The 15176-nt window shown below is 44.0% G+C and overlaps 2 protein-coding genes across 8 annotated transcripts in view; one reads left to right on the plus strand and one right to left on the minus strand.

Annotated features, from left to right (window-relative positions):
• STARD9 (StAR related lipid transfer domain containing 9) overlaps positions 1-14352 on the plus strand; it is a 123861-nt gene extending 109509 nt beyond the window's left edge. For 5 of the 7 annotated variants that reach the window (XM_059181293.1, XM_059181294.1, XM_059181295.1 and 2 more), the window contains 7 exons: positions 10607-10724; positions 10915-11036; positions 11262-11326; positions 11501-11703; positions 11901-11998; positions 12164-12322; positions 12861-14352. In XM_059181293.1, coding sequence (XP_059037276.1) covers positions 10607-10724; positions 10915-11036; positions 11262-11326; positions 11501-11703; positions 11901-11998; positions 12164-12322; positions 12861-12962 — 867 coding nt within the window. In that variant the 3' untranslated portion in view covers positions 12963-14352. Of the gene's footprint in view, positions 1-10606; positions 10725-10914; positions 11037-11261; positions 11327-11500; positions 11704-11900; positions 11999-12163; positions 12323-12860 lie in introns of those variants that run through there. The other 2 variants (XM_059181297.1, XR_009355527.1) reach the window with 2 other exon arrangements.
• LOC131836175 (nucleoporin Nup37-like) lies at positions 2660-3917 on the minus strand. Its single transcript, XM_059181300.1, is given in 1 exon segment — positions 2660-3917. A coding segment is annotated over 1 exon segment (981 nt). The 5' UTR covers positions 3806-3917; the 3' UTR covers positions 2660-2824.
• Positions 14353-15176: the final 824 nt, after the last annotated feature.

Genomic DNA, 15176 nt, shown 5'->3' on the forward strand with positions numbered 1-15176 from the left:
GCAATTTTGTATTTCCCTCATTTCTTCTACATTTATTTATTTATTTTTTTAAAGATTTTATTTATTTAACAGAGAGAGAGATCACAAGTAGGCAGAGAGGCAGGCAGAGAGAGAGGGGGAAGCAGACTCCCTGCTGAGCAGAGAGCCCGATGTGGGGCTCAATCTCAGAACCCTGAGATCATGACCCGAGCCGAAGGCAGAGGCTCAACCCACTGAGCCACCCAGGTGCCCCTCTTCTTCATTTATTAATTAGAATTTTTCTGTAAGGAAGTATTCTTCTCTCCTATTTATTCAGTTATTTAAGTTGTTCAGTTTTTGACTCATATATATTTTATTCTGTGGGTTATAATCTAATAGTAGCATTTTTAAAAAGGCTTTATTTATCTGACAGAGCGAGCAAGCACAAGCAGGGGGAGGGTCAGAGGGAGAAGGAAGCTCTCTGCTGAGCAGGGAGACCGACATGGGGTTTGATCCTAGGACCATGGGATCGTGACCTGGCTGAAGTTAGATGCTTAACAGCTGAGCCACCCAGGCGCCCCTCTAATATTATTATTTATTTCATTTCTCAGGTTGTTCCAGCTTTCCTTATTTGTAGTTCTTTCACATTGAGTCTTGTGCCCTTCTCTCTCTCCTTTTTTTGAGCACTTTAATTCATTTATTTTTTTGTTGTTGTTGTAATTCATTGTCTTTTAGTACATTCACAGAGTTATGTATCCATCACTACAATCAGTTTCAGAATATTCTCATTACCTTAGAAAGAATCCCCGTGGCCATTAGTCATCACTCCCCAAACTCATCATCCCTAGCCCTAGGTAAGCACTGCTTTCCATCTCTACGGATTTGCTTGTTCTGGACATTTTGGTCCCTTGTGACTGGCTTCTTTCACTTCACACAATGTTTTCAGGGTTGTGTTAATTTCCTACAGTTTCTGTAACAAATTACCATAAACATGGTGGCTTAAAACAACAGAAATTTATTTTCTTGGAGTTCTTAAGGCTAGGAGTCTGAAATGATGGCATCGACATGGCCATGCTTCCTTTGAAAGCTGTGGGGAAAATTCTGTTTTATGCTTTCTCTGGGGTTCTGGCCGCTGCAGGCAATCCTTGCCTTACAACTGTACACTCCTACCTCTGCCCCTGCCCTTAAATGGCCTTCTCTCTTGTTGTCTCGGTTGTCTTCACTGCTTTTCTTAGAGGACACGAGTCATTGGATTTGGGGCCCACTCTAATCCTGTATGACCTCATTATAACTTGATTACATCCAGTGTAATCCAAACAGGGTCACACTCACAAAGAGTGGTTAGGACTTTTGGAAGACAGTAACTCAACCCACCAGGGTTCTTATGCATTGTAGCATGTATCAGACTATCATTCCAGTATAATCAATAATAACACATTGTGTGAATAGGTCACATTTTACTCATTCATCAGTTGATGGACATTTATTTTTTATTTATTTATTTTTTTAAAGATTTTATTTATTTATTTGACAGAGAGAGAGCACACACAGGCAGAGAGGCAGGCAGAGAGAGAGAGAGAGAGAGGAGGAAGCAGGCTCCCTGCTGAGCAGAGAGCCCGATGCGGGGCTCGATCCCGGACCCTGAGATCACGACCTGAGCTGAAGGCAGTGGCTTAACCCACTGAGCCACCCAGGCGCCCCAGTTGATGGACATTTAGATTGTTTTTACTTTTTGCCTATTCTGAATAATGCTGAATAATGCTATTCTAATAATGAACATTCACATTAAGGTTTGGTGTGGGAGCTGTGTTTTAGGTCTGTGGGAAAGAACTGCAAGACGTCTCTCTGCTGTAAAACTATGTGAAAGACCTAATAGATTTTTAAAATCTTGGGTATGGGTGTATCCCAACAATCTGTGCAATTCTAGGGTGTGATAGTTTAGGAGTGAATAGCGTTTGAACTCATTCATGTTTAGAGGGTGTCTGAAATTGAGAACCACGCAGATCCATCTACACTGACCCTGAACATGGCTGTAGAGAAATTGGATCTCAAAATACAGGTGGGGGATTTTTGAAGTATGTCCATATTCAAGTGGAGGTCAAAGAAGCCCAATTGAAGGAATTCCGGACTCACAGCAACAACTGTGGATTGAACAAAAGTTTTTTTTAAAGGGGCTGTTTTGAAGATTATGATTCTGACTTTGGAGGAACTATGGTGATTGGCACTAGGAGGAATCACATGTAAAATTCCTTAAATAAAGACTTATTGACTTAAAAAAAAAGTTTTGGGGGGTGCATGGGTGGCTCAGTCAGTTAAGCATCTACCTTCTGCTCAGGTCATGATCCCAGCCAGGGTCCTGGGATCGTGCTGCCAGGCTTCCTGCTCAGCAGCGAGCCTGCTTCTCCCACTGCCTGCTCCCTCCCCTGCTCATGCACCTGCATGCACCCACACAATCTCTCTCTCTCTGACCAATATCTTGAAAAGGAAAAAGGTTTTGTATGGACATAGTTTTTCATGATTTGGGGGTATATGCCTAGGAGTTGAGTTAATGGGTCATAGAGTAACTGCGTGTTTCAACGTTTTTAACAACTACCAAACTATTTTTCACAGAAGCTACACTATTCTAAAGTCCCACCAGCAGTATATGAGCATTGCATTTCTCCACATCCCAGCCAACACCTTTCTCTTTATTTTTTTTTTTATTTTTATTTTTTTACTTTTCAAACCATTAATATTTTATTTAACAGAAACAACAATTGGGACACTTCTAGAGTTTACAGTGTATTTGATACAAAAATAAGAAATTCTCCAAAATATGTATTAAAAATACAAAGTTTATGGATCTAAGGGACACAGAAAATTTGTTTTACATTTCAGTCACCCAAAACAACAGCTTGTGGTCTCCTCCAATTGCACACAGTGGGAGTGTTCTTTGCCAGGAAAGGCCAGATCCGACGGCTACAGAACCAATGAGGACAGGCTGAGGGTGTCCTAAATGATGAATTTGAAACTGGCTTGCAATTTTGCCAGGATAACCAGTGGTTGCAAACAAGTTCTCATTAATTGTGGACCACCTGAATTAACAGGCTTGATCCATGTGGACAGGTCTCTTATCTTGAGGATAACTGGATCGAGTAATATCCCAAATTAACCAATCATTTCCTGCAACAGCTCCAACTTTGAAGGTATTTTTTAAGCACCAATGGGCTGACATTAATGGCATCTGTTCTGATTCAAGAGATAAAATAGCCTGTTGAGTCAAAAGATCATAAAACCGGATTGTTCCATTCTTCTCTGCAACCATCAGCTTAAAACTTTCCTCAGGATGCCAGCACACACTCATTCCAGGGGAATGAAGAACAAAATGAGCTGTCTGCATTCCTTCCAAGTTCCAAATCCTGCAGGTATGATCATCACTCACACTTGCAATTTCTTGACCTTCTTTGGGATCAAACACCAAACCATTAATGAAATCTGAATGGCCCTCTAAAACCTTATACTCATTTTTATCTTGAAGATCTGAAGTAAATAATCTTATTTTCATATCAGCAGCTGAAGTACAAAATTTGATTACTGGAGGCAATGAATCAAGTCTAGTTTCTGGGCTCCACGCTATGCCATCGACCCTGACTCCATGCTGAAATGTTCGTAGTGTTTTATATTGAATTCCTTCAACGTCTGCTTCTTCCTCCTGAAATGTACATATGCCAACCACCACATAATTACCGCCACCATATGCCATTAGGTTTCCTGGATCCCCACTGTCAAAGGGATTAAATTCTACCACATGCACATAATCTTCACAATCCACAGTGTAGGCAGCATTTCTTGTGGCATCTTGCTTCATCTTGTATGTCAATACTTGAGCAGTTGTAAAAATAAAATAGCCTTCTACTGGATGAGGTCACGAAACAGGTTGTCGGAAACTGGCCAGAGGAAATCTGACCTTTCTCTTTATTTAGAGTAATCCTAGTGGATGTGATAGGGCACCTCATTGTGGTTTTGATTTGCATTATCCTGATGTTTAAAGGCTTTGAGCATCTTTTCATGTGCTTACTAGCCAATTGTATGTTTTCTTTGGATAAATGTCTATTAAGATCTTTTGTCCATTTTATAACTGGGTTCTCTTTTTGTTAAGTTTAAGAATTCTTTATATATTTTAGTACCAGTCCCTTATCAATTACATGATTTGTAAAAATTATATCCCATTCTGTGTATTGTCTTTGCACTTTCTGGTAATGTCCTTTGAAGCACAAATATTTTGATGATGCTCATTTTATCTACTTATTCTTTTATTTCCTATGCTTTTGGTTTCATATCTAAGTAATTGTTGCCCAGTCCAAGGTTACAAAGATTATGCCTATATAGGCATATATGCCTCATTTTATTGTGCTTCACAAATAATGTGTTTTTTACAAATTGAAAGCTTGTGGCAGTCCTGCATTAAGCAAGTCTCTCAGTGCTATTTTTCTAACTGCATTTGTTCACTTCATTTTGGTGATTCTTGAAATATTGCCAACTTTTTCATTATTATTATATTTTTTATGGTGATCTGTAGTCAGTGATTATGACTCACTGAAAGCTCCAATGATGGTTAGCATTTTTAAGCAGTAAAGTATTTTTTAATTAAGGTTTACGTATATATTTTTAGACATAATGATAATGCACACTTAGTAGACTACAGCATAGTGTAAACATCACTTTTTTATGCACTGGGAAACAAACTAAAATCAATTTGATTTACTTTATTCCGGTGGTCTGGAGCCAGATCTGCAATATTTCCACAATATGCCTGTATTTTCTTTTAATAGTTGTATAGTTTTAGTTTCTACATTTAGGTTTTGGATCCATTTTCAATTAAGATTTGTATATATTGAGCCAACATTAGGGGTCAAATTTCATTCTTTTGCATGTGAATATCTAGCTGTCCCAGAACCATTTGTTCAAACAACTATTGTTTACTCATTGAATTGTCTTGGCACCCTTGTTGAAGATAAACTGACCATCAGTGTAGGGATTTATTTCTGGACTCTGAATTTTTTTTTTTTTTTTAAGATTTTATTTATTTATTTGACAGAGAGAGATCACAAGTAGGCAGAGAGGCAGGCAGAGAAAGAGGAAGAAGCAGGCTCCCTGCAGAGCAGAGAGCCCGACGCGGGGCTCGATCCCAGGACCCCGAGATCACGACCCGAGCTGAAGGCAGAGGCTTTAACCCACTGAGCCACCAAGGCGCCCCTGGACTCTGAATTTTATCCCATTGAATTATATGTCTGTTCTTAGGCCAGTTCCACTGTCTTGATTACTGTAACTTTGTAGTAAAGTTTGAGGTCAGAAAGTGTGCAACTTGGTTCCTTTGCAAGATTGTTTGGCTATTCTGTGTTCCTTGAATTTTCATGTGAATTTTAGGAATCAGCTTATCAATTTCTGCAAAGAAGTCAGGTGAGATTTGGGTTTGGATTGCACTGATTCTGTATGTCAATTTGGGATACATTAAACATCTTAACAGTAATGTCTTTTGATCCATGAACACGGCCTAGCTTTCCTTCTATTCGGGTCTTTGCTTTTGGCAGTGTTTTATAGTTTTCAGAGTAGGAGTTTTGAATTCTTTTTGTTAAATTTATTCTTAAGCATTTTATTCCCTTGATGCTATTATAAATGGAATTTCAAAAAAGATTTATTTATGTATTTGAGAGAGAGGGAAAGGGAAGGAGAAAGGGAGGGAGGGATGGGAGGAACAGAGTCCCCAGCAGACTCCCCACTGAGCTCGAGCCCAATGCAGGGCTCCATCTCAGGACTCTGAGATCATGACCAGAGCCAAAATCAGCAGTTGGACACTTAGGCAAATAAGCCATCCAGGCATTTATTTCTTAAATTTTTTTTTTCTTAATTTCATTTTCAGTTTGTTCATTGCTACTCTACAGAAATACAGTTGATTTTTGTATATTCATCTTGTCTCCTGTACACTTGCTGAACTAGTTCTAATAGTTTTCTAGCAGATTCCTTAGGTTATTCTGTACCAGCTCATAGCATCTGCCTTTGTTGTTTTTTTCTTGCCCAATTGCCTCAGTAGAATCTCCAGTTCAATGCTGAATAGAAATGCTCTGAGAGCATACATCCTTGTTTCTGACTTTAGGAGAAAACCATCCAGCCTTTCACCATTAAGTATGTTGTTAACTGTGTGTATTTTGTGGATAATCTTTATCAGGTAGAGGTAATTCCTTTCCAGTCCTAGTTTGTTGAGTGGTTTTTTTTTTTTTTTTTGTAAAGATTTTATTTATTTGACAGAAATTACAGATAGGCAGAACAGAAGCAGGCAGGGGGTGGGGGGGGGGAAGCAGGCTCCCCGCTGAGCAGACAGCCTGATATGGGACTTGATCCCAGGACCCTGAGACCATGACCTGAGCCGAAGGCAGAGGCTTTAACCCACTGAGCCACCCAGGTGCCTTGTTTAATATTTTTATCACGAAAAGGTGTTGAATTTAGTCAGATGCTTTTTCTGCATCTATTGAGATGATAGTGTGGATCTTTTCCTTTATTAACATGTTGTATTGCATGATTGATTTTTGTATGTTGAACTAACTATATCCCAGGAATGTTGTATACTTGGTCATGTGTATATTTCTCTTTCTGTGATGCTAGATTCAGTCTCCTAATTTTTGTTGGCAATTTTGTGTCTCTATGCAAAAGGGATATTTATCTGTAATTTATCTCTGATGTCTTTGGTTTTGTGTCAGGGACTTACAGAATGACTTATGAAGTATACCCTCTTTTGTTTTTGGGAAGGATTTGTGAAGCATTGGTGTTAATTCTTTAAATGTTTGGTAGATTTGAAGCTAATGAAGCTGATCTTGTGAAATTTTCTTTATGGGAATTTTTTTGTTTACTAATTTAGTATCTCATTAAATGTTCAAATATTCTATTTCTTCTTGAGTCAGGTTTGGTAGTTCCTGTCTTTCTAGTGATTTGTCCATTTCATCTAAGTTATCTAATTTGTTGGTGTATAATTGTTATAGCATTCATTTATCATTTTTTCATTGTTGTGAATATTTAAAGCTAAAAATTTCTATTCAAGCCCTGCTTTAGTTATATTCCATAAATTATTTTTATCGATTTTTAAATAATTTTGCAATTTCAGTTTGTAATTCTTCCTTGATCCAGTTGTTGTTAAGAGGTTTGTGGTGTTGTTTTTTTTTTTTTTTTTTTTTTTAGGATTATTTATTTATTTATTTGACAGAGAGATCCCAAGTAGGCAGAGAGGCAGGCAGGGAGGGGGGGGGGAAGGAGGCTCCCTGCTTGAGCAGAGAGCCCGATGGATGCAGAGCCCGATCCCAGGACCCTGAGACCATGACCTGAGCTGAAGGCAGAGGCTTAACCCACTGAGCCACCCAGGCGCCCCAGCTGTTAAGAGTTTTTAAAAACTTTTGGTAGAAAGGCTCCTGTGTTTTCTGATTTTGCTAAGCATTTTTGTTGTGTGTTTGAGTATGTATGATTTCAGACAAATGTGATTTCTATTTTTTTAATTTGTTGAGGTTTTTTTTGTTATGAATATTCCCATGGACATCTAAAAAAAATTTTTTTATTATCGTGTGTTTTTTTTTTTTTTTAAAGATTTTATTTATTTTATTTGACAGAGAGAGAGATCACAAGTAGGCAGAGAGGCAGGCACAGACAGAGGGGGAAGCAGACTCCCTGCTGAGCAGAGAGCCCCATGCGGGGCTCAATCCCATCACAAGTAGGCAGAGAGGCAGGCACAGACAGAGGGGGAAGCAGACTCCCTGCTGAGCAGAGAGCCCCATGCGGGGCTCAATCCCAGGACACCGAGATCATGACCTGAGCCGAAGGCAGCGGCTTAATCCACTGAGCCACCCAGGCGCCCCAGCTGTTAAGAGTTTTTAAAAACTTTTGGTAGAAAGGCTCCTGTGTTTTCTAATTTTGCTAAGCATTTTTGTTGTGTGTTTGAGTATGTATGATTTCAGACAAATGTGATTTCTATTTTTTTAATTTGTTGAGGTTTTTTTTGTTATGAATATTCCCATGGACATCTAAAAAATTTTTTTTTATTATCGTGTGGTTTATATGTTCTCTGCATTGAGGATGAATATGTGTGTCTTTTTTCTGATAGTCTGGAAGTTTTGAAAAAAATTCTTTTCACAATCACTTTTGTATCTTTATATAATCTTTATTACTAGATTTAGCAGTTTTCTTTTCACCCTGGTGATAAAACATGAGGAAACCAGTGTATTTCCACCTTGTCTTTTTTTTTTTTTTACAGTATTTCTACATTGTTTATAATGTTAGCATGCATAGAGATGTTCTTACGCTAGATTAAATGGACTCTGCTCACCTCTAGTGATTAGCCCAGCATTCTGTAGTCCACCATGGCAATCCCTCCCCCGTAATTTCTTCAGAAAGGCTCACGAGCACCTTCTCTAGGGTCTCTGAGTTCATATTTGAAAGTGTTTGTTTATTGCTTTTATACTTACATGAAAGAACATCTGTTCTTTGCTAGGTCAAAGGATATGTACATTTTTAATTTAAAATACATGGTAAATATTTCCACAGTATGCCAGTTTACACTCCTAAGTAATACCTGCCCACTGTGCTAAAGGTTATTTTCTTCAGTCTTTGCCAGGGTGAGAGGCATAGAATACACCCTTCATTTTAGTCTTGGCTTGCAGTTTGGTTCTGCCCTTGTGTCAGAGATCGCACGCCTTGTAAGGTACTTCAGACCCTTTGTCTTTGTTCTCGGGGCTACTGGATTATGTCCCCCTCTCCACCCCGCCATTAGTCTTTTTGGTTTTGGAGGCCCTTGTTATATAAAGGAAATTACCCGTTTGTGTCATATGAGATACCAGTGGGTTTTTTCCTAGATGAGTCGTGTGTTTGTTTTTATTTTGTTAATGACATTTATTACTACTAGGAAAATGTTAATTTTATGTTGCCTAGTGTTCGTCAGTCTTTAGTTTCATGGCTTCTGTTTAGTTTCATGCCGTTTAGGAAGGCATAGCCCCACTATGAGATAATTTTTTAAATTTTTATTGTTCTGTAGTAACAATAGTTTTCCTCCACTCCATATATTTTTGAGCCACAAATCCTGAAGAGTATGTATTGGCATGATGTATGAAATGGGTCTCTGCTATAATCTTTTTTTCACATGGCACCCAGTTGACTCAGCAATATTTATTGATCCATGGATCAATGTTTATTGATCCATTTATTGGTCCATAGGTATTTATTTTTTGAAGTCATCAGCGTAGCAGTGGGAGAAGACAGAATTCCCCAGGAGTATATTATTGAGGGAGAAAAGAGGGCCTACGCCTGAGTCTTGAAAGAATCCTAGAGTATCAGTTTTTGTTTGTGGAGGGTGAGCCAACCCAGGAAATTGGGAAGGAGCACCGCAGAGATAGGGAGCCAGGAAGGAGCCAGGGCACTCCGGAATGGAGTATCTCAAGTGGAAGGGAGAGGCTGGCTGAGTGGAAGTTCTCTGAGAGAGCTTCCTGAGAGAACTCTGAGTAAGAAGGGGCCTGGAACTGTGGATCAGATCTAGCCACATGGACGTCACAGGGACCTGGGTGATTTACTGTTTGGCGGAGTGGTGAGGCAGGTGCTAGGTTTAAGCGGGTTCAGAAGGGAGTGAAAGGTGGGAGATGGCAAATGGTGACAGTTGTTTCAAGAAGCGTATCTGTGGGTGGGAGAGCAAAGACCCCTGTGAGGAAGGTTTTTAATGGGTTTGCATACTTAAATGCTTATAGGAAGCATTCAGCGAAGCGGGTGAGGCAGAGGCAACAGGTGAAGGAGGAGACGATCAGCAGTGGAAAGTTCCCAAGAAGAGGGCACAAGACCTCAGTCTGAGACAGAGGGACCCGCCTAAAGTAGGAGAGACCACTTGTAATGTTGCAGCAGGAGGAATGGAGGCAAGGATGGAGGTGGAACTGTCTGTGTTCACCTCTTCTTGTCTTAGAGTAGCAACAGGTTAAGAACTGATGATAGAGGTTGGTGCCTCTAGATGGATGATGCCTGTTAGGTCCAGCAGGAGTCAAGGTCATGTCCTTGAGTTGCTGGCTGAGATAAAGGTGGAAGGAACATATTGCAGATCCAGAGGATCATCCCCATCTGGTTCCAAATTAGGACCTTTGGTTTAGCCGCCGTATGGGGCGTGGCGGGGCGGGGTGGAGCGCGTGTGGAGGCACCAGGGTCAGGCTTCTCATAGCCCGTTGCTTTTCCTCCCCCTCTCCTGCTTTCTGCTTGGGCTTTGTTTGCTATCCCACTGATCCCAGCTCTAGCCATGGCCACAATGGTAGAAAGCCCTCCCACTCCCACACCCACTGATGCTCTCTGCTGGGTCTTCTGAGCTCCGCGTCTGTTCTGGTTCCTTTTGGGAACTCTCCTACAAGCCATCTTTGAGCCTATGGCTTGAAGCATAAGGGGAGATCATCCAGGGACAGGTTTCTATTGCTCTCAACTTCTTGGGGGGGGCATCCAGCCTTCTGTAATCCCAGCGGGGAAGATCTTTTACGGTTGAGCCTTTATGTTGGAAACTGTTGGCACAGTTCAGAGTTGGAGGAGATAATTCTGCATGGGCTTTCTGGTGCTCTGCTTTTCTCTTTATCTGCCTTTGCTCTGATCCTGAGCATTTTCTTTTATGCAGGGGGACATAAACTTGCCTGATTCCAGTGACTCCTGGATAGGGGATGTTCGGGGCAGTTCCACAGTGAGGAACAGTCACCTGAGTCTGGCTGGGTCCACCTGGAAGACCTTAGCTTACAGTGAGTGGAGGGGGCTGAGGGCACACAGCTACCTGCCTGGTTTGGGGACTTTGGGGGCTGAGGTCTCCTAGATCCTAGGGAGTCACTGGCCTGAGGTTATCAGACCCCAGTCACTGTCCCTCAGGAGGCTGTTGCTGCTCTGATGCCTGGATAATCATGCTGTCTCACAGCCTCTGCCCATTCATCGTAGGCCACAGAACCTCCCTGGGCAGCTGCTGCTGTTCTCCATCCAGCCTCTCCAGCCTGGGGACCTGCTTCTCCTCCTCCTATCAGGACTTGGCCAAGCACATCATAGACCTCTCTGTTGCTGATGTGAGGAACTGTTCCACTTTTCCCCGTGGTTCCTTTATCAGACCTGTGCTGGGTGGGGAGGAAGGGAAAAGAGGGAAAGAGCAGGGCACTTGAGGGCCGCATGGCTGCTAGTGGCTCTCCTTGACAGAAGGGGTATTGGGTGCATGCTGGCTGGAGTGACTGGCTAATCCAAGGGTCCGGTTTGTCCTGTGCCTGCTAATGTGGGTGTGATCGCTGTGTCTCCAGGTGATGGCTGCTTGCTCAGATAATCTGCACAACCTTTTCAGCGGCCAGGCAGCAGCTGGCTGGAAGTAAGTGCCTTTGCCCAGCATCTTGTCCTAGCCTGCTGGCTGTCCTTTTGGTCCTCTCTCTTTTCCCTTCTCTGCCCTGGCTTCCTTGAGTCCCTCTCCCCAAGCTGCGACTCTCTGACCCTGGAGCCCAGTTTTTACCTCTTCTTCCTCTTCCTTACCCTTGGTGTTCCCCAGCTATCAGGGTGAGGAGCAGGAGGTCCAGCTTTACTACAAGATGTTTTCTTCTACTCGGCATGGCTTCCTGGGGGCAAGCGTGGTGTCCCAGCCACTGTCTCATGTGTGGGCAGCTGTGAGTGATCCGACCCTGTGGCCGCTGTACCACAAGCCCATCCAGACAGCAAGGCTGCATCAGCGTGTGACCAACAGCATCAACCTGGGTGAGCCTGGGGAAGGCTTCCCGTGGGCTGTGGCCAGGGACAGAGGGAGCAGGGCTGGAGGCAGCCCTCTTGGGAGGCCAGATGCTCAGATGACCTTTGGATCACTCAGGCTGCAGAACGATGGGATATCGGGGGTGCTTCTGGGCTGGGAAGTCTGTACACACACCTCCTGACTCTCCGCATTCCTGACCCTCCAGTATACTTGGTGTGCAATACCACCCTGTGTGGCCTGAAGCAGCCCCGGGATTTCTGCTGCGTCTGCGTGGAAGCCAAAGAAGTGCCTGTCTTGCTGATGGTAAAGATATTATGGGCAGAACTTGGGCTGGGGTGCTGTGAGAGGCCGTCATCATGGGCATCAGGACCTCTGAACAAAGGAAGTTTGGGCAGGCATGACGATAGCTTAGAGGCTGGCTTCACTGGAGCCTGTCCCTGTCTGACCCTTGTCACTCTCTGTCCCCAGGGGCACCTGTCTGTCATGGCAGCTCAGTCTGTTTATGACACATCCATGCCGAGACCCAGGAGGGAGATGGTCCGAGGGGAGATCCTGCCTAGTGCCTGGGTTCTACAGCCTGTCACTGTGGAAGGAAAGGAGATCACCAGAGTCATCTACTTGGCCCAGGTGATCCTCCCTGCGTGGCTGGCTACGTGGAATGCCTTGGTTTGACCCTGGCACCCCATGGGAGTTTGCTCTTTAGCTGCTTGTCACCCTTCAGTGCCCAGGCCCTATGTCCCAAGGGCCAGAGATGTGGGCTTCTTGGGTCACAGTAAGGGGGTGGTCTCTGGGGAATTAAGGCAGGAGGGGGCAAAGTTGCTCAGTCACCAAAAAGCTCAGCAGCCTTCAGCCTCTCTGTTGCCAGTGTCCTCAGGAAATAGTCGTGGCAAGGGAGGAGCAGCAGCCTCAGCAGAGCAGAGTGAGCATGACCTGGGCTGTTTCTTTCCTCTCTACTCCCAGTTCCCCACCATGACCTTCAGTAGCGGGAGGGGAAGCCCATGCCAAGATCTGAATAGCAGAGCACAGAGGCCTGTAAACTCTGGAACTGCAGGCAGTCGGAGGAGATTTTCCCATCACGACAGCCCCGGGTGGCTCCTTGTGCCGGTCAGGAATGGAACATCTGCATCTGTTCACACCTTTAACTCTCCTCTCTGCTTAATTTCAGGTAGAACTTGGCGCACCAGGCTTTCCCCATCAGCTCCTGAGCTCCTTCATCAAACAGCAGCCGCTGGTGATAGCCAGACTGGCTTCCTTCCTTGGTAGTTAGCATCATACCGTCAAGATGGTGCTGCAGAGCTGCAGGCCCAGGATGCGCCAGTGACACTAGGGTGGCTCTCATCACTCTGTCCTGGAATGCAAGGAGAGGCAAGGCTACCAGCTGTGGCTGACCAAGCAGATAGCACTCAGAGTGGCCAGCAAAGCCCCAACAGTACTTGGGTCACAGCTGGGGCCTCTGCAGAGCGAGGGGACCTGAGCTTTTGGCCCTGGCTGGCCAGAGTGAATGAAGCTCAACTCACTGTTTTGGACTCCTTACCTTTCTTTCCTGCCCCTGGGACCCGGCGGCAGACAAGTTGCTTGAAGACCAGGATTGGACGCAGCCAGCAGAACTGGGGAAGGGCGGGTCTCTGGCACCATGCTTCCTGGCTCTGGCCCAGCCCTCGGGCAGGGAGGGAAGCAAGCAGCCATTGGCCAGGACTGCTCGGAATCTGCCTCCAGTGTTCAACTCCACTGCGGGATGGAGTGTTAGAAAATAGCAAACCAGAAAAAGGGTTTAAAAAAACAGCTGCACAAACCACAACAGTGTTTCAGAATTGTTTCTCCTTTGGTTTTTTACAAAATGCCTTATTATTAATTTTTGTATTTTCCCCCCTTTCCTTTCCCTCACAGGAGAGGACATTTGGGTCTTTGCCTCATTCAAAGTATTGAGCAATGCTCAGTCTTGGAGCCATCACTCCAGAGCTCAAATGGGAAGACCACTGTAGAAGCAGGTTGGACAGATTTGGAGTCATGAAGGGGAATCTAGGTCTTTGAGGAGGGGTAGGGATGAGCAGCTAGTTGTTGGCTGCTATCCACACAAGAGGAATTTTAAAAAGCTGAAAAGTTGCTTTTTGAAGACTGGAGAGAAGATACTAGAACTCCTAGAGGAAGTACATGACTTGTTAGGAGGAAACTCAGTTCCATTCCTCACCTCCCTCAGGGCCTTGGTGCCAGCCTTCAGTGGTCTCTTGGGCATCCTGCTACTGGGGTAGGATGGGCTATTCTAGGAGGGGCTGGGAATGGGCTTGGTTTTCTTGTACCTCAGCCTGGCTGAACTTGAGCTTTGAGTTTGCCATATGGTGATGTGGAAGTGGTTGGGGTGGGAGAGAGTCCCACCTTCCATGCTGGTGCCCAGAGTCTTTGGTGGAAGAGGGCAACCATATGGGGCTGGAAAAGATGTGGTGAAAAGGTTCCTGTATGGTACAGTGCAGAGATTTCTTTAGAAGTGTTCGCAGGATTTTCTTTTTCTCTTACCTCAGATTGTTACTTATGTAAAACTGAAGGCTTTTTAAATTGCCTTTAAGTGTATTTTTCTGGTTAATTTTTTTTTTTGTATATTTAACACCCTATTTATGTACTCCCATCTCTGTTCATTGAAAGAGTATACTTGTAAATTAGAAGTCCTTGGTGTCCTTTCATTTAGTGAAGACTCCTGTATCATTTGAGTTCAGAATTTAGCCTGGAGATGATGACAGCAACACCTCCTCATGGCCCAGTCTGAAGATATATGGTTCATACAAATACACTGAGCTCTTCCCATGAGCTCAGCACAACTCTGCTCGAACAGCAACCTGATCAGTTGCCCAACTGTAGCCAGCTGTAGCCCAGATATACAAATGAGAGAGGATACCAGAGCTGTTACTCACGCAACAGCAACCACAACCCCCTGGAAAGAAGCTCTTTAACAGGTGAGCACCTCTGGGCTTCTGGGCGGAGCTGGCAATGGGTCGCTAAGAGGCGACAGACACTATTCCCCTTACCGTTAGAGCCACATACCTGGCCTGAGTCAGCAATCTCAGGAATATCAACTGAGGCTGATGTTGGATTCAAGGTAGTCCAGGGCCCCAGCTCTAAATGATGATGGGGAAGTCATATTTTGGTTTCGATGCGGGGGTGGGGGGGGGCTCTCAGGCTCTTCAGAATCACCTGGAGAACTTGTTACACCCCAGAGTTTCTGACTGAGTGGGCCTGGACAGGGGCCAACACATTTGTATTTCTAGGAAGTCTGAGGTGATCCTGAGGCTGCTGGTCTGGGGACCACACTTTGAAAACCACTGTTTTAGACAGTTCACAACCAACAGATACATAGAAAAGGACCTAATTCGTTCACTAGTTTACGAGCTGCCTGTGATTCCTAAGTTTATCTTATTGCCTAGAGAGTGGGCCTTTAAGGTTCACACAGGCCCAGGCACCTGGGTGGCTCAGTGGGTTAGGGCCACTGCCT

The sequence above is a fragment of the Mustela lutreola genome, chromosome 7 (assembly GCF_030435805.1).
Source record: "Mustela lutreola isolate mMusLut2 chromosome 7, mMusLut2.pri, whole genome shotgun sequence".
Taxonomy (NCBI): Eukaryota; Metazoa; Chordata; class Mammalia; order Carnivora; family Mustelidae; genus Mustela; species Mustela lutreola.